This window comes from Melospiza georgiana, chromosome 4 (assembly GCF_028018845.1).
Source record: "Melospiza georgiana isolate bMelGeo1 chromosome 4, bMelGeo1.pri, whole genome shotgun sequence".
Classification (NCBI taxonomy): Eukaryota; Metazoa; Chordata; class Aves; order Passeriformes; family Passerellidae; genus Melospiza; species Melospiza georgiana.
Genome location: NC_080433.1, coordinates 3,951,829 through 3,971,292, shown reverse-complemented (window position 1 = coordinate 3,971,292; position 19,464 = coordinate 3,951,829). Strand labels below are relative to the sequence as shown.

Here is a 19,464-nt window from a genome sequence, read left to right as displayed (position 1 = left end):
TTAAGTTCACTCTCTGATGTGCCTTAATATGCTTTTCTAGGTAGCTGAACTGCTTCTAGCAGCTGGATTGTCTCCTCTTTCTTTGTGAGGTCAGTAGTCTCCTCTCTTTTCAGATGGCTCTATGTGCATGTATGACTCCAAATGCATACTTTGAGTCTGCGTAGATGGTTGTTCTCTTCTCTTTTGCTTTTTCTAGGGCACGGGTCAGGGCAATTATTTCAGCTTTCTGTGCAGAGGTACTTGTTGGTAAGGGTCCAGACTCGATTACTTCTCTGTAGGTGGTCACTGCATGCCCAGCATGTCGCTTCTCAGGAGTGTCCTTTAGGTCTGGGCGGCTGGAGTAGGTAGCTTCAATGGTCTCTAGGCAATCATGGTGTACTTCTTCTCCTTGATTTCTGCCGAGAAAAGAAGCTGGGTTGACAATATTAGTCACTACGATCTCTACATCATTCTGCTCTACTATGATGGCTTGGTATTTCAGAAACTTCTGTGTTGAAAGCCAGCGGCCACCCTTTACTTTTAGCACTGTGGACTTACATCTGGAAGTTTCAAAGCTGGAGCTGACATGGGGGCACTCTCTAGCTGGCGAAAGGCCCGTGTGGCGTCTTTTGTCTACTGGAGATCTGAGTTTCCATTGGCAATAAGAGCATAGAGGGGTCTGGCGAACAGTCCATAATTATAAACCCACAGCTGGCACTACCCTGCCATGCCTAAGAAGGTTCAGAGTTCTTTCGTTGTCTGGGGTTTCAAGGTTTGGCATATGGATTTCCTGCCTTAAAGTCTGCTGCTCAGCACTCACTTCTTACTCTAGGGAGATTACTTTCTGTTTCACTACTTGTGGCTTTTTCTTTGAGACTCAGCATCTTTGGAGTCTTAGGAAATTCAAAAGGCTTACTGTCTAGGCTTCTCTCGCTTCCCTCTTCTGAGTGGCTACTAGAAGATCATCTACGTGTTGCAACAGCTTTCTTTCTTCTTGTGGAGCTTCCCGGGACTCTGGGTCTTTGCAAGTTGTTCTCTAATCGGAGTGGGGAATTTTGAAGCTTTCAGGCACACGGATTATGTGAGTTTGAGTTTGAATGCAAAAATTTTCTGGCTGGCTTCGTGGATAGGGAGGCAAGAGAAGGCATCTCTTAGGCTTAAAACAGTGAACCAGGTTAGCTCAGGAGTTAAACAAGTTGGTAAAGTCTATGGATTTGCTACCACAGGGTATAAATTTTGTGTTATCTTATTGACAGCTCTTAATCCAGTACTATCAGTTATTGGGCTGATTCTTTCCTTATCTTCTTTTTGAGGGTACTACTCAGTTCTCACTAGTTGTGTTCTTTCTTTAAGCTTGATGCTCATGGGGGAGCATCTTTCACTCTCCCTGGTACAGCAGAGGCTCATACTCTTGAAAACACTTATTTACTTATTCTAATATCTCTTTACTAATGTCTTTAATTTCAGTGTCTGTTAATGTTAAGCCTAACTTCTTTATATCATTTGCTTCTAGAGTAACTTTTCTCATTTGAGAATGTTTAGCAAATTGAGCGAATTGTACAAAAGCTTTTAGGTACACATAGTACACATGTTACTTTAAAGGTTTGCACAAGTATGCCTTCTCAGACTGGCCAGTTGTTCATTCCCCACACTACAACATAAACATTCTCTACAGGTACTAAAGATTTATTTAAAACTGAATATATGACTCTTGTGTCGAAAAAAATTCTTCTCTTTTGGGGAGGTCATCTTTACTCTTCCTCCCTTACCTTGGGAGGAGCTTTTAGCAAATCATATGTACTCATTTTGCGAACTGTGATTGCTTTGCATTTCAGCATGATAATCTTTGCCTGATTTCATACGTTGCTATCTTATGCTGCATGCTGAACAACATGTTTGATTTGCTTTCTCTTTGCTTTGTTTTCTTTTTTAAGGGCCAAGACTAGAGGGCGGTCTGATCTCACAGTCTCTTTGCCATTCTGGGTGATTTCTTAAAACAAAAAGACATATCAGCATGCAAAAAACTCTATCTCATTTATCTTCTTATTTTAAAATAGAACTAACAGCAATGAAGTATTATAAATCTTTTTATTTTCTGAGCTGCTCTTACTGGCAACTTCTTCTCAGTGAGCTCCTCCCAAAAGGGGCTAATTTAGGAACTTGTTTGCGTTTGCTCTGGTCAGTTCTCATTACCTCTTTCTCCTTGCCTTATCTTGCTTCTACTCAAACTTCTTTTCACAGACTTTCACAGTAGTTTCTCAGTTTTCTTCTTAGACGCACACAGCTCTAGGTGGCAGGTATCAGATGTGATTCCCACACAGAAGCTTTAAGACTTTAGGTTCTGAATCTGCTTGACTAGAAACTTCTAATTTACACTCGGGGCATGTGCCCTGACACTTATTAGAACAGCAAAACAGCAATACTAGTGTTTCTCATAAGCACTGCACTGCAATAATAACTGCACATCCAGCTTTTGCTCACAGGTCATTCTCGTGTTCCCTGGGGAGACGGGGCAGCCAGAGCTGTCTCTGTGCCCAGGGGACAGCCACTGTCACCTCACACAGCATGCTAATCAAAAACGTGACATAGACACTATGTTCTGATCAAACAAAATATCAGTCTTTTCTAGTTCTTTTCTTGCACAATTTAATTAAGCACTGTGTCTACTTACACTTAATTACTGCTTTGCAAAAAGGCTGTGCTAGTCACAGCCGAAACTCTGATATGCTCACAGACACATGCACTCTTCCCCTTTATCTCAAATTCACTAGAGCTAAGGCTTGAATTGCTGTGAGGGGGAGAATTCTTGGAATTCTTTTAACTCGCTTTATCGTAGTTAGGCATAAATCACTGTACTATAGTTCTCTTATGTAAAATGCCACTCTTGTTGCAACAAAATCTTAAAATCTCTACAAACACTACTATACAATCTGAGAATCAAATTACTACAATGCAGTGGAAGAAAATCACTACACAAAATCACTGGGAAAGGGCATATCTCTCAAAGTGCTCGCTTTTCTCAACACAACACAGCATACCATAATTCAGCATTTACTCACATCAATTTTTCTTGGACACAATCAAAATAACAGCACACAGTCTAGAGATCAAGTCTAAACATCTAAGGCAAAGGAACTCTCTGAGCTCATACTTACAGTTAAAATGTACTAAATCTACACAAATTACTACATTTAAACATGATAAATATTATTACTGACATTCTTCTTCTCGCTTCTCTGCAGGGCACTTCTTTCTTTGCTTCTACAGCTTGCTGCAGCTGGTGCTTTAGGTTTCACTTGGCTGCTTCAAACACGGGTAGTACTGGCCTCCTTCGCACCGTATAGCACTGCAGCTCTACTCTCTTTTATACACCATACACTTATACACTTGCACGATTGCAAACACAGTGCACTGACTGCACAATGCACACATTAACTATATAGCAACACAGTGTCTGGACATCACACACACACACAAACAAAACACACACGGGCTCAACAGTTCTGCTCCATCAGAACAATGAACTCCCAACACACATACACGGGTTCACTCGGCTCACCCCCAGAGCCTCTAGCGGTTCTGCTCCATCAGAACGATGAACTCTCAACACACATACACGGGTTCACTCAGCTCACCCCCAGAACCGCTTGCGGTCTGCTCCATCAGAACGATGAACCCCCAATACACACATACACGGGTTCACTCAGCTCACCCCCAGAACCGCTTGCGGTCTGCTCTATCAGAACGATGAACCCCATCTCTAATACAGCTGCTCCATCAGCTGAACCCAGACGTCTCTGGGTGGTTTACTCCCTTGCTCTCCTTTCCCTCCCCTGGGGGCCCCTCAGTACATACTGTATCTTCTTCTGCAGGCCAGCAGGTTCTTGTCTGTCTTGGCAGGTAGCGAGTTGATACGAGCAGAGCCCCACCAGGAAAACAATATTTGGGCGCGCCTTGGAGGTCTGTTTATCTCCCCTGCCCTTGCGGGGACAGAGAAGTCTTATCTGGGGTGCCATAATGTTTTGCGGAGAAAAGAAGAAACTTCACAACTTTGTAAAAGGTGTAAAGCTCGGTATGTTTTTATTACGGCGCGCGCCGGACACAAGTCTCTTAAAAATGCAAGCGTGCTTCTGAAGACCTCGGGTCTTCTTTTATCTAATTTCTAAATGCACATGCATACAGTTTTACAATAAGTTCATACATATTCATTCTGCGTGACATTTAGCACCAGTTCTTCTTTATCAAAGGAATTTCTAAGTCGGGAGCAAATCGACTTTGTGGTCTTCTCTGTTTTTCTTTCTCTGTCTCTTTGCTGTCTTGGCATGCGAGTTTTTCTTTCAGCTTTGGCCTCACTTTCACTTTTCTTAGACACTTCACTTAATTTAGAATGGATCTTTACTCTGTCTCACCTCTGAAACCCAAAAGAGTGAGCCATGAAACCTTTTCTTTGCAGGTAGAGCCTGAGATCCATTATCCCACACCAGACATCTATTCCACAGCCCCTGGTCCATCTCTAATACCTGTCCAGCCACAGATTTGGGGCTGAGTGCCTGAACAAACCTATTAAAATCTTCCTGCTCCTACTGACCTCAGCTGTAGTGAAATGTGAGAGAGCTGTGGAGCCAGGAGCTCTGATGTGTCAAACCACATCCTATACACGATGGCACGCTGAGCATTGACTTTGGTTTCCTGGATAACAGACTAATACCTGAACAGAAAGCAGCCTTTGTTCTTTCCTGTGGAGCCAGCAAAACGATGATTTGCTGACCAAAGCCCTCTCTGCACACGTGGGTGATGCTGCCAGACAGCCTCATCAGGCAGTAACAGCTCCTTGGCTTGGCTGGCAACAGCTCATCGCTTCTGAGAAACTTCACCATCCCCAGAGGTGTGGAGAAAAGATGGGGACAAGTCCCATGGAGTACAAGTGGCTTTTGATGTGGCTCTTGTTTGGATTCAGCAAAGGGAACAGGACAGGTAAAAGACTCTTTTTGCCTTTTGGGGAGGGAAGAAATGGTTTGGGTTTTTTGGTGGCTGTTAGAGCCACCAAAACTTAATCACAACATCCTGACTCCTTTCAGCAAAGGAAAGGTGCTAAGGAGCTTAAGGAATTTATTATTCTAAGGAAATGACAGAAATGGCTTCTGTGCCCACAAGCTGTCAACTGCAGAAAATCCAGAGCTTTAGAGGATATTTTTTGTGTGACTAATGTATGTATCCTCCAACCCATCACTGGAACAGTGGGCAGATCAAAGCAGCCTGAGGCAGCCCTTTGAATTTCCTTTTTCCATTTTGCTTGTAACTTTAGGAAACAAAAATAGACACTGAAATGCCAGCACCCCTGTAGGTAAAATTGATGGCAATGCTATTAGTTAAAAGATACCATCCAAATTTGCTATGGATACTATAGAAATGAAATATTTTTTCAGCCATGCCTTTCAATCAGCAGTGCCTATAAACTGTGAATGGAGACAGCTAATCCAATTCAGCATAATTTTACACATTTATAAATGGTGACACTGCTTAGATTTGGCTTATTTATCATGACAAGTGGGTGCATTGAAAAATGGTCTGGTGATGCATTAGTGTATTTAAATTTAAACTGCTTTGTTCAAAGGCAGGGGAAAAAAATCCCTTCCATTCTCAGCGCTCCATAAATGTGATATTTCTTTCTGTGTCTGATGATGATGTCCAGGCTGAGAGGTATGAACAGACACAGCCTGAGGCAGGCTCTCAGATATGCTGGTGCTGTAACTGCTGATGGATCATCCTTAGCAGGGCTGGGAGTTTTCCTCAGGGCTGGCCACCTCAAGGGAAGAGTGTGTTGCTAATGACTGAACTGATTAATGCAGGAAGGACCTGCAGGAGTGTTGAAGCTCCAGGTGATTTTATTCTCATTATTCTGCCAGTAAATGCTGCAGCTTCTCCCTTCACTGCCAGATGAGGAGCCAGAGCCCAGGGGAAGTGTTTGGTGCTGCGTGCAGGAGCAGCACCACGAGCTGCTCAGCCAGAGATGTGTCACTGGGATCAGTTCTGGGATGAGTCAGGTTCCCCACATCACACTTTCTGAATTACTCTGCCTGGAACTTGTGAAATTTCTTTCTGGCAGTTCTGGTTTATCAGAAACCGTTCTGTTTTATTGGAAAAAAAATCGAGGGGTTTCAGAGCAGTTGCATTTTATGCTATTTCATGTAATTTTATTCACCACTGAATGAATTAATGCACAGGACTGCATTCCCCACTGTATTTCTAAGCTCTTCTTTCCTCATCTTCCTATACTTATTTTCAATGTCTTTCCCAATGCTTAAACATAATATTTATATATATATTTGTAATTTCTCCCTGCACATGCTAAAGTAGAAACACCACCTTTCACCAATTTAGGGGTTTTTAATCATGGAGACACTTAAGGCATTGTGGCTGTAAGACCTGTTAATTTAATTCCTTAGGGGAATCAACAAAAGAGACCTGAGAATAGACATAAGCAAAGCAAAGGGAAAGGGGCTGGGTCAAACTGGTCAGAAATCAACCAGGCTTCAGCACATACAGTGCTTTATTTTATTTTTTTGCCTCAGTATTTTCAGTTTGTCCCAGCACTGCAGGTTCAGTTTTGTAAATACATCCAGCCCTAGATGGGGTTTGTCAAAATGCACAATCAGGAATAAATACAATTAGAGGGAGAAGGAAAAAAAGACCATTTGTTTTACAGAACAGTTTCACTGATAGTTCTCAAAGAGTTTTGAGAGGGAAAAGTCCTGGGGGACTGGGGAAGCTCAGGCATGGGATGATCATTCATTTAATAAAAATTAAACTATACCTTAGTGCTAAAAAGAAGAGAAATACTGGTTTTCCTGTGAAGAGCATCACATTTATCTCATTTATCCTGCAGCAGTGCCTAGAAGCTGCAGGCATGGGGGTGAAGCCTGAAGTGAGGGTCAAACACAAGGTAAAAGCTGCTCTGTGCTCCTACAGCCTTTCCATCTTGCTGTTCATCATACAGGGATACACTGAACAGATTTGCAACTTGAACCTGGAAAGGATTAGAACTCACAAAAGAAAGAAATTCATTCATGTGAATTTCATTCACACAAGATGGGTACCAGATCTCAGTCATGTAAATGAGAGGGATTTCTTTCCCATTATACTTGCATATTAGTGCTGGCTCCCATGGATTTGAAAAGCAATGCAGAATACATTAAAGTTGTCAAACACAGACAAGTGATTATTGTAAGGTCAACTAGAGAGCAAATACCTTTATAAACCTTTCAGCTACAGTGGCCTTCAGCAACAAAGGGCTCAATATGCAGCTACAAGTAAAAAAATGTAAAAAGAAAAGTTTTAAAAGTGTGATGCTCCTGAGGAAAGCAGATATTACAGACAGAGATCCTGCAGTACCTGCTTCTTCAGCTGGAGGAATTGTTTTCCCACCTCATCAGAGGTGAGATGTAATGTCCTTTTTCCTTTTATTGCAGAAAAAAATCCACTCTTTAGCTACTTCTATCAAGCCACTGCTCCTGACTTTGCTCACTGTTGCCTTCAGATTGTTGCTATTTTAGTCTCCCTACCTCTTCAACTTTCAGCTTTGTCTGCCCCGTTCTCCCTGTTTTATTAATGCTATTTCAAAGCCCAGCTTCTGGATATTTTCTACCCACGGATTCCATTCCCTGACCTTGGTCCTGAATTTTGGAACAACGTGGCTCACTGAGTCCTTGCTCCATCTCCTCCAATGCTTCCCCAAAACTCACATTTCCAAAGCCCTTCCATGACTTCCCTCACTTGACTCCCTGTTCCTCAGCCCTGCCAGGGGAGCAGCACTCAGTCACCTGCTGCTTTTTCTTGGTATTCTTGATTTGGAAAGTGTGAGCCTTCACATAAAGAATATATAACCCTCTCTATGTGGAAAAACACTTCATTTATGACATCAGAAAGATCATGTTCATGTGCAGAAAACTTCCATTTCACTTTTGAGATCTCCAGGGCAAAGTTCCATGACCGTGCTAAGTCCCTAAGTCAGGTGAGATGAGTCCTTAGGGCATATTTGAAATCAAAATTTCCCCACTAGACCTTTTTTCCTTCACTTTTCCAAGACTGGGACACACATTTGTCAGACCATTCAATTCTTTTCAGACAGGATATTCTCTACTGCCCTTTCAGCCCTACAAAAGGCAAGGCTGAGAAAATTCCAGACAAAGGAAAGAATCTCTATCTCTTCTGTTGTTTAAAAAGACAGTTTTTGTTTCTTTTCAGATGAAAATGTCAAAGACATGTGGGTTACTGAGATTCTCTATTTAGGCAGAAGTGTCACACACCAAAACAAGGCTTTCATGTATGATATTCTCAAAACTTGGCTCTGTGCTCTGCTACAAAACCATGTGCAGTGGTTGCATTCAGAGTGAGCTCTGTGGCTTTACCACAGAACCAAGGATGTTATAAACACCCAGAAACAAAAACAAACATTCCCCATGCTTTACTTAGCACACTTTCTATGCAGCACTCTGTGCCCAGGCTTGTTTTCCTTCCTCTTCCTTCTTTGTTAATGTTTCCTCTTCCAATTCCACATTCTGGTTTCAAGTCCCCAGCCCAGCCTCTCTGCTAGGGAGGTGGGAGATTATCAATACATCAGGTAAACCACTCTGATTATCAATATCAGCATGGAAGAATGTTCTTCCACCACTGCAGCTGATAAAAAGAAAGAAGCACCTTAAAGCTTTGCTTTGGAAAGTAAATTAGGTGTCTCTAGAGAGGTTTGCCCAGCTCTGCTTCTCACAGAAGGAGCTAAGAATGTCACATTCCTGAGGCTAAATTATGCTTGGCATGACAAAGCTGTATCCACTGTGCTACCTGCTCTAGCCTTGCTGTATATGGAATTTTTTTGCATCAGATTCCACTGTCTAGGTTAATGGCAAACAGCTGCTCAGCAGGATTAAACCAAGAGGTAAGAGAAGTGCATTTTTCCCAAACCCAGTTTTCTGTGGTCCCAGTTCATATTCCACTTTATTTTACACTGTTTTTTGAACAGAGATATCTGGTACAGCAAACTCAGCAGGGACTGAACTGCCAGATCCTTAGAACAGGACATTCTTGTTCTCCACTGCTGGGAATATTCAAACCCACCTCCATCCCCCTAAGGCTGGTCTCTCCTCAATTGCTGTTTGCATTAAAACTTGTGCCTGGTCACTTTATCTGCATTGTATTTCTGTCACTTCCTGCAGACTCACTATTACTCAAATTATTGTTTAAGATAATCTCTCTATAATCTAATGAACAGTTAATTATAATCTCACAAGTAAGTTACAATAAAATTGGGGTCTGTACCCCAACCCCACATCTGGGATCTATTTCCATCTTACAAATCCACATAAGCAATAATTGACATTAATGGGGGAAAGAATCCTGCAGAGCTGAGGCTTGCTTGTTAAAGGATCCTTTGGGAATAAGTTTTGAAATAAGAAAAAGTTCATTACCATTTCAGTCCTGTTGTTGGTATCAATTCCTTTGCCTTGCCTGTATCAGTTTCATCTTCATGAGACTGCACCATTTAGAGAGCCCAGTTTCTCACAGCACATAAATCCCCAGGGCTGATTTAGCTTTTCAGGCACAGCTGGGGAAAAAAAAATCTTCATTTTCACCTGGTTTGATTTGTTGTTGTCTCTGGGGAGAGGTGCTCTTCATCTCTGAACTGGGCGCATGTGTGCAGTGCCTGGTTTCTTCCATTGCTTCTGCCCAAAACTTCAGAGCATCCAGGTTCCTACCAATCCCATCCTACTGCCTTTGTAGTAAGGGGAAAATGGTCCTATTTTTGCACCTTGCTGCTTTAACTTGAGATCAGAGTAGTGTCAGCGCTGGTGACACACAGCCACGTGACAGAGGAAGTTCTGAGTTTAGGTTAGTGTGGCGTGACTCACTGTCTGTGTTTTACCTAGCACTAAAAATACCTGTTACGAATTTTCCACACTCACTTCTCGTGGACTAAAGGTGTTGTTTTAGAGCCTCATCTGTCACTGCTCTGCCAGCTCAGACATGGAAGAGAAACAGGAGGGAGGGTTTCATGAAGCCTGGTATTGCCAGCACACCCACCAAGAGCAGTTTTGTGGTTGGGTGAGTAACAGAGGTGAATGGGAAATGTGAGGGAAGAAATCTGAAAGTGCTGATGCTGATTTAGATGCTGGGTTTCTTTCCCTCCAGTATCTCCTGTCTGATATCTGACAGCTCATGTGGAAATCCCAGATGCCCTGAGACATCTCAAAGGGCATCAGACACCCCAGCTCACACCTGTCTGTTGGCTCTGATGACAAGGCTTGCAGGTCTCAAAAAACTTTTCAAACTTAATTTAGGGAGTGCTTCAGCAGAACCAATAACTACTTTTTTAATTGTTATTGCTTCATGGCTGTCTATTGTCTCAATACACAAGTCTCCTTATTCCAAGGGTTTTTCTCCATCCAATCCATCATAATAATTGAAACCACCTCCAGAACTTCCACAAATGACGTAGGCACCAAAAATCCATGAATATGGGGAGAAACAGGAATTCCCATCTGCTTTAGGAGACCTAAGTGTTCTCATAATTCTGCAACTGACAGAAAGGCTAAATCCCTGAGAACACAATTACACCAGCCTGTTTGGCCCATTTACTGCCTCCAAGTGCAGAGAAATGGAGTCCCAGGACACTTTTGGGGTGTGGGAAGTGACAATAATTGGTAGGGGCTGATGAATTTAGTGAATGAAGGAATGAGAGAACAGTGGATATCAGGACAGCAAGAGAAGGAAATAGTGGCACCTTGTCATGGGGACGAAAAATTGGAATAAGTGCAGAGGGAAAATGAGGAGGCAAACAAAACATCAAGACATCTCAAGGTAACGTGAGGGCCGTATTTCAAAACAGTAATAGCAAGATTGCAACCCTGGAGAAGCTGAGAAGGGATGCAGAATCCAGGGAAAGCTGAGCTGTGCAAAACACCACAGGCTGTGAGGCAGGTTATGCCCAGATGGGCTGGCCTTTTAAAAGATGGACATTTTCACATCGTGCCAAATCAAGTTGATTGGCTAATTACCAGCAAGGTGAAAAAAAAAAAAAAAAAAAAACAAAAAAACAAAAAAAAACAAAAAAAAAAAAAAAAAACAAACCCAAAACCACAAAGCTAATCTCCCCTAAAAATGTAAAAAGTCAGAAATCTGGTGAAGAAAAAAAATCCACCCTGCCATTCCCTTCTCCCTGGATTCTTCATTCTTCCAATGCCTTGGCTATTTTACCACTCACACAGCAAGGATGCTGATTTTTTTAGTGGCAAACCATGTCGTTTCCTTGGGCACAAAGATGGAATGAAGTTTTAGGCACAATTCACTCCACAGGCCAGTATGGTCCTGACCTCACCAGATCTGCATCCTCTCTGCATCTTCCCAAACTATTCCAGGAGGTGCCATGACATGAAACTAAAGAAAGACATGGAGGTGCTGGAACAGGTCCAGTGGAGCTGGGGAAGGGTCTGGAGCCCAGGTCTGATGAGGAGAGGCTGAGGGATCTGGGGGAGCTCAGCCTGGAGAAAAGGAGGCTCAGGGAGGATCTTTTCGCTCCCTAAAACTGCCTGGCAGCAGGTGCATGGATTACATGCTAAGTGCCTACTTTTTCTAGAAAGAGGAGTAAAAACCACATAAAGAGAAGCACTTCTGAAGATATATAAGATATTTTGAGACAAGAGCAATCATAGCAAAGGATATTTTGCAATATCTGTATTCATTCACAGCTCCTCCTAGTGTGAGGACTTGTGCAACAATAAACCCAAAAGTTGACAACTTTGATCAAGCACATTGGTGAGAAGTATGGGAGGAGAAGCCAGTGTTTTAAAAGGTTATGATGGTTGCAAAGGAGATGGTTCTTGAAAATGGGAGCAAAATATTTTATGTGACAATGAAGCAGTTAAAAGTCAAAGGGAGGCAAGCACAAGGTCACAGCAAGACCTGGGAAATTCCTCTTCCAAAATTCTTTCCAGATCAGAGAAAGGAATATGGTTGTAAAGGTCAAAGAAGATACTGCAGTTATTTAGATGTGAGAAGACAAGAACTTGAGCAACGTGGATGAAATGAAAAGGCTGGATCCAAGAAAGGCTGTGTGTGATCCAGCTGCAATGTGGATGTTCACCTTCTCTCAAGTGCACCATTTCTGCACAATCTCTGTCTGATGTGTGCAAGTTCAGAAGAACCCAACATCTGATCATCAATTAAAAGAATGTTTGCCCTTTATGATGAGTTGGTTAAACGTTGTGGGTTTTCTTAAGAACAGACTAATGAGTTGTAGGTTGGAGTGCCTTATGCTGAGATTCAGATCTGCAATCTGCTTCAAAGAGGCTTTTGAAGTCTTGAGGGAAACAAGCTTTTAGCTTTCAGGGAAAGTGAGAGTACATGATCTCAACTTGCTGCTGATCTGATAACTCTTTAATTTTAATCACCCTGACAGTCTGTGGTAAAACATGTGGTTAACTATTTCGGGTGCAGTCGCTTCTCTCAAAGCCACAGTCTGATGTCATTTACAAGGCGAATCCTTTGATAACACACAGGTACAAGGGGATTAAAACAACCTTTATGCAGATTAGCTGTTAAACTGCTCACATACCTTTCGTTGTTGCCTTCTTCAAACTTTGTGACTTACTAAACAGCAAGACAAAGTAAAGTAAAAAGGGCAGAAAATGTCGAAGTGAGGAAATGAAAGAAAAGGGAAAGGACATTGCAGGGCTGGGGCTGGGAGTCACAGGTTAAGTTGCTGTTGGTCTTTCCAGGAAAAAGCACTTTGGGAGTCAAGGGCAGACACCAAATGATGAACAGCTCTCGGGGACTCGAGGGCCTTTGGCAGTCATTCCTGCTGGTTACTAAGGCTGCATTAATTATGGGTGTACAAAATGTGAGAATATGATGACTAAGAAATTTCAGTCCTGATAGCTGTTGCTGTTGTGCATAAGCATAAAGGACCACGGATCATGCACCCAAAGATCCAAAGTGCCAGGCCTGGTGCAACCAGACTATGTGATTCTTTAATTTATCAGCCTTTAGACTTTAAATAATCACTAAGTAGTGCCTTTATCAACCTCTGGGTCCCCAGCTCAGCTTGAGCAGGCTTTTTGAGTGCACTGAAATGATCTAACTGAATTAATTCCAACTGATTGAGAAGTATATTTAGATATGATTTGCTGATGACACAACACTTCACTTCCTTGTTTTGGGACAAGTTATATTTAGGTTTGCAAACTTATTTCACAGTAATCTGCTCTTTGGTGTCCTCAGACAGAACAGAAAGTCTGTGCCCATTCCCAATGTTTGCTTATAGACAATTGCAACTTTTAATTGCTTACTTTTGCCTATTGTGCCTCACTCCATAGACTGAGGGCTGCACACTCTGGTGGTGGTAGCTGCTTTCCAAAACAATTATTAACAGCTTCATTAAGAAAATGTTGATAATAATGACTCTTCATTAAGAAAATGTTTCATGTTGTCCATCTGCTGGGCATGTCTGGTATTGAGAACAGGGCAGTCCTTGATCCATAAAGTAAAATGCCAGGCTGTCCTGATTCTCAGGCTTTCTATTTGCAGGTGCATGCCCACGTCTTCCAGCGACTGAATTTGCTGATGTTACTGCTCACATGTATCCACCACCAACCAAACTGTATTATGAGTGTGAGCCTGGCTATGACAGAGAACCTGGTACATACCAAGGAATTCAGTGTAAGATTGAACAGCAGGGAGCTGTTTGGATATACAAAGGAAAAAAAGAATTTAAATGCTTGGGTGAGTGAGTGCTGGGTTTTTTTCTATACGTAGAGGTGTTTCTCCTCCATGTGTAACTTGGTATAAAACATTAACAAAAGATCTTTTGTGCTTATTTTTCTAAGTTAGAACTTGATGCAGTTTTATCCAACCTCTAGAAGCTTGGGTGTTCTGGCACTTTGTTCTGATATTTGTCTTAATGTAACTTAACAAATGTAATTTCACCACAGATAAGAAAAAATTGTTGTCAGTGACTCCCATGATGGAGTTAGAACTTACACAGAAGCCAGAATTAGAACCAATGAGCACTGCATCCCAGAAGCAAGAAGACCTTTCAGAGTCCAAACAAAAAGGTAAAGAGCTCATTCAATACTTCTCTTGGTGATTTCCTTGGAACTAGTGTAAAAATGGTGAATAATTAATTATTTTGCAGAGGGAAAGAAACTATTTCTGTAATATCTTGTCTGAATAAGGTGATACAGTAAAAGCAAATGAGTATTTGACATCCTACTCAAGAATTAGAAAGGCTTGCTATGTCCTGCCTGTTTATATTATCTAAGAACACAAGACTTTCAAGAACAGAAGCAGCATGGAAAATCTGTCTGCTTTAACCATGTGCTGCCTTGTGCTCCCACAGGTTTCTGTGGTCCTCCCAAGACTATTCCACATGCCTTCATAAGGCTGCCCCAACAGCATCATTACGTGGGACAAGTCTTACATTTCAAATGCCAGACAGGTTATGATAAGAGACCCCCCACCTCTGGCAACAGGACGTGCAAGGAGGAGAATGGCAAAGTCTTCTGGACTCCCCTTGACATGAGATGCACCAATGACAGCACCCAGTGGCCACCACAGACCATCGAGCCAGGTAAGATGGTTGTGATGGTTGTGATTACACCACAGCAATGTCCTGGCCTGCTCATGTGGAGTTCAGACACCCCAGCTGTCATGGGGAGAGTGGGAGCTTCAAAAAAGTTAACTGAAGAAGCCCTGCCACTGAGGGGAAGAAAGAACTCCCTTGTGTATTCAAACACCTTCCCAGAAAGGGGCTGAAATGAAGGCAAATCCTTCCTTAGCCTCAGATTTTGTCAACAGTTTAAATTTAAGGAATCACTCTGTCCTGCAAGTTCAATTGGTGGAAAGTCAGATGTATTTATATAAAAAGGAATTGTTTATTAAGACAAATGAACAGGAGGTAACAGACAAAAGACTTTCATCAGAATTACTTACTATCCAGTATAAAATTAAAATAACTACTAGCAGATTATAGCATAATATTAAACTGTATCAAGATACCTATATTAAAACCAACAAAAGAAATAGTATTGATTAGGAGTCAAATATAACTTACCACTGATATGATGATAATGTACACAGACATTAGAGTGAAGATTCCTTCACTCAATCCCTTGGGAAGTAACCATGAAATAGGTGTCCCTACTCATGGGAGAAAACTCCAGACATTTCTAGGAAAATGTACAGATTTCTGCTTTGTGAAAGTTTATTGTGGCTTTTATATCTGTAAAATGAATGGCTGTCAGTGAGAAATTCAGCCTATTTTGTCATTCCAGCCCTTGTGACCATACCAGACCACACATTGTTTCAGCATCAGGCCAGCACGTTCTCCCCTATTTCATAGATCTATTTCTCTGTGGTGCCTGGTTCAGAAGTAACAATTTGGTGTCTGGTCTTTTCTCTTCCATCATGACACCATTGAAAATTTCACTTGGTGCTATCCAGATAAAAGAATTTCTTGCTGTGATAGATGCAACCCTTCAACAAACCAGTCCTAGAAAATAATACAGCCTATTGGAATTACATCTGTTTTAAAATTGCAAATATTTTAGAATTTTTAAATTGGGATTGTGAAAAACATGGTACTGGATAACAAAAGAAGCTCCCTCGGTCTTTAATTCAACAAAACAGTAATTCCAGTTTCCTGCGAAAGGCTCCCAAACCTTTGCAAGGTCAGGTCCTTGCAAATAGAGCACCAAATGTTTGTTCCCCTAAAGTGTTGACTTTGTATTTGTTATAATCTGATGTCTGTAATGAGACTGGAACTTTCTCAGTTCTCCTTCAGCATTCAGCACAAAAAATTTATCAAGAAACCACTATTACAGGATGTCTTGTTAAAAATCTTGCCCCATATAGGAGCAAATTCAGAGCTTCCTTTCCAGGATAAGAGAGAAATTCAATTAATTTCTTGCACCAGGGAAGGTTTAGCTTACATTTCTGGACAAAACCAGGTCCTGGTTGAAACCATGTTTTCAAGTACTAGCTTGACACTTTGAAAGTTATCCTTCTAGTCTTACATGAAGTAAAGCTCTTAGATGGATCCCATTCTAGTTCACCTCATGCCACCATTAACAGGGATCAGGTAAGCAGATATGCTGGTATCCAGGCTGGAAAGATCTGTTGATGGCCAAGAAACAAACATGGCAATTTTAAAGTGTTCTGTGCAGAGGGAGAGCTGTCAGACTCCACCCTTGGAACTGCTTTGGTGCTGGGATGAGCTGGCTCTTTGCCTGACTCTGTCCTCAGCACTGCTCTGGTGTGTTCTTCATCAGAAGAGCAAATTGATACAAAAATCAAGAATTTCTCTCTCTCCATAGATTTGAATCTTCTGTCCTCTTTCTCTTCCTCATCAGGGACACTGCCAGTGACAGGTATGCCATTTTATTAAAGACTTCACTCCACTACCCAGAGCACTCAGTTGGTCTTTCAGTTTGGTGCTCTATTCCAGAGAGATCCATTTCTGTTAGAAGAGCCACTAAATATGCTGCAAGACAAATCTATACCCATGTATTGTGTGAGAAGTTAGTAAAGACAGTATAAACAGATTGTTTAAGCACTTAAGCTTTTATAAAGAAATTTTCAAATATTTGTAAGGAATGTAAAAGAAAACAGATCAACCAAAAGTCTGGGTTTTTTAATGGAACCATTTTCAGATTCTTCTCTGAGACTTTCTGTGAATTCAGTGAATCACTTCAATTGGAAAAAGGCAGAAAAAAATGTAAATATTTAAATGCTGAGATTTTTTCACATTTTCAAAGGAATAAAAAAAATGGGCAAATAGAACATTTCTTCATAGCTACACTAGTGCATTTAGATCAGTCTGAAGAGATTTTCTCCTCCCCCTTCCCCATCTTCCACTCAGCCATTAGCTGATGAAATAGAAATTATGTCTGACTGTGCACATGCTCAAGACTTTGCACAAGGGCTCTTGATTCCAGCTGGAGTCTGTCGAAAACGACAGTGCACATTATGGTGAGAAGGAACAATGGAGTGAGGTGAAGGAAGGGAAGGAGGAGTTTTGCAAACGTCAGAGACCACAACGTCAGCAGTCCCTGGTTATTTGACTGTGGCCAATCTCTAGTTGCCCAAGTCCCCTCTGGTTGGGTCCTGGGAGCAATGGGGAAACATGGAAAAATTCCTGCCTCTGGGCAGAGGGGCAAAATGAGACCCTATCCCTAATCTTGCCTGTTTGTCCCAGATGGAGTAAATGTAATAACAAAGATAACTCCAGCTGCTAACCATATTAATTTTCAGGTTTTACAGCTATCTGGTTTGTTCTGCTTATCATTTCCACTGCCTTTGTGTGACTCACCAAGCAGCCAATAAGGTAAGTGAGACAGAATGAGGAAAACATGAAATCTAACCAAAAAATTCCTAGAGGTGGAAGAGTTGTCAACTGGATCAGCCTTTCCCTATTGCACTGCTGAGATTTCTGGACATCCTCTTTGATTTTGATGTTACATATGACCCTGGATTTTGGGATTGTCTGATTCAGCTGTTAAATACTGGCACAAAAAAAAAAAAAAAAAAAAAAAAAAAAAAAAAAAAAAATAGGAATCAGAGCTTTTGAAATAAACAAATCTTAGAACAAATCTTAGAACAAATCTTAGAACACGTTGCCCAGAGAGGTTGTGGACTCATCCCTGTAAGTGTCCAAGAGTGTCCAAGGCCAGGTTGGATGGAGTTTGGAGCAACCTGGGATAGTGGAAGGTGTCCTTGCCCATGGCAAGGGGATGGAATGAGATGGGCTTTAAGACCACTTCCAACCCAAACCATTCAGTGATTCTGTAATTCTAAAAAGAAGTCTTTGTCCCAGCCATTGCGAAACTGAGAATGGCAGTTCAAATAATGGGTGGGAGATTAATTCTGTGGGAAAATTAAGCTTAACTATGCAAATACGTTGTTTCAGATAGATTATGCAATCAGTTTTTTCTCTCTGGCCAAACTGTGGGAAGTCTGGGGGAGCATCTGCCAACACAACCATGTAATTCTGTTAACTTCATCCCTCTAATTTCAGAGTTGTGTCATGACAACTTTGTACTTCAGATTTATTTCAGTCTGGCCTCCTTCCTGTTTCTGTTACTACACTGATATGCACCAAGGTTGTTCCTGTTCACAGGCTCCCCTGCCTAGTTAAGCCAAGATGTTCCTATTTAACATTTGGGAATTCTCCTCTTCTCCTCTCTCTTTGCTACTCCTCATCCCTGTTTCTCTTCATGTTCCTTACTAATCACTGCTGCTTCTTAGCTGAATGGGGATTTTTCTTGAAAAGTGGGACGGGAGGACTTTGTGAAACCACACTAAAAGTGAATTTTTGTCAATTCATGGCTGGATAAAGCCATAGAAAGTGTAAACAATGCTTTGAAATGTGCTTTAGTGAAGGTAGTCAACCATAGTGCAGGTTGCCTGGGCCATTTTAGGATTTCTGAAAATGTGCTATGGGACAAAGTGTCAAGAATGATCTACATTGTACTGGCTCTGTGGTGGAACAGAGGTGAAATAGCCAATGCCAGATGAAATAGTAACAGACAAATGAAAGAGCAACTGAGACCCTAAATGGTGTCTTCTGCAAAAAATACTCTGTTGTTTTTCATAGTAAATATAGAAGAAGCCATAGAAAACCTGCGTTTTCCCATCTGTAGTAAAGTGGTTTTCCTGTTGTAGGGAAGACTTCTCAGGGATTTGTGGCCTTCAGATGCAAACTTGTGAAAACAATCACTTGCCACAGAAGAAACCAGATTGTACCAGCGATCCCAAGACCAGCAGTGGCAAATGAGGAGGAAGCCTGGACACTCAAACCCAATGTGTGAAGGTGGCAGAAGATGTTACAGCTCAACTCTTATGAGGACAGCATGACTTCCCATCTACAGTGTGGGATTCGCATTCTCTGAACCTGAGAGAAGCAGTGAGAGAAGCAGAGAAAGGAATGATCAAAACAATTCTTATCTCATTTGCTGCTCCTGTGTTGTGCCAAAGTAGAATGCAATGTGGAGATGGTTTACCCAGAGTGATGGTGTTTTGTTTCCTTGGCCTGTCGGGGCCAAGTGTGTGTGCAGACTGTGGGTCAGCAGACAGTCATGAGATGCTGGGCAGTTGAGCTGAGTGCTTTGTGCAGATTCAGTTTAGATGTAATGCAATATAATATAGAATAATATAGTATAATAAAGTAATTAATTAGCCTTCTGATAAGATGGAGTCCTCCTTGTCATTTCTCCCAGAGGTCGGGCAAAAATATCACCAATACTAAGAGGAGGACTGCACCCCATCACTGACTGCTGGGGAAAGAGCCCTGCCTGGAACTGCTTCCCAAACCCACTTCTCCTCCTCCTACAACACAGCAGATGTGTTTCTAATATAACTGCAGCCCCTCCCAAGCCACCAGGAGCACATATGGACCATTCTCCCAAGCACACTAAATGGTGCCGCTGTCATTTCAGCCCA

General features: G+C 41.8%; 1 protein-coding gene across 1 annotated transcript; it reads left to right on the top strand.

Annotated features, from left to right (window-relative positions):
* The first annotated feature begins 1,002 nt into the window (after positions 1–1,002).
* On the top strand, positions 1,003–19,212 carry LOC131082813 (interleukin-2 receptor subunit alpha-like). The gene is made up of 8 exons (XM_058022959.1): positions 1,003–1,060; positions 4,433–4,953; positions 13,555–13,749; positions 13,959–14,081; positions 14,366–14,596; positions 16,341–16,394; positions 17,278–17,350; positions 18,688–19,212. The coding sequence occupies exons 2-7, from the start codon at positions 4,878–4,880 to the stop codon at positions 17,328–17,330; spliced, it is 732 nt and encodes a 243-aa protein (XP_057878942.1). The 5' UTR covers positions 1,003–1,060; positions 4,433–4,877; the 3' UTR covers positions 17,331–17,350; positions 18,688–19,212.
* Positions 19,213–19,464: the final 252 nt, after the last annotated feature.

Excerpts from the sequence above, each read along its gene's own strand:
- LOC131082813 (XM_058022959.1), top strand. The coding sequence starts at position 4,878 with ATGGGGACAAGTCCCATGGAGTACAAGTGGCTTTTGATGTGGCTCTTG. Across the intron at positions 14,597-16,340 it reads ACCACAGACCATCGAGCCAG|ATTTGAATCTTCTGTCCTCT; the intron begins GTAAGATGGTTG and ends CTCTCTCCATAG. Across the intron at positions 16,395-17,277 it reads AGGGACACTGCCAGTGACAG|GTTTTACAGCTATCTGGTTT; the intron begins GTATGCCATTTT and ends ATTAATTTTCAG.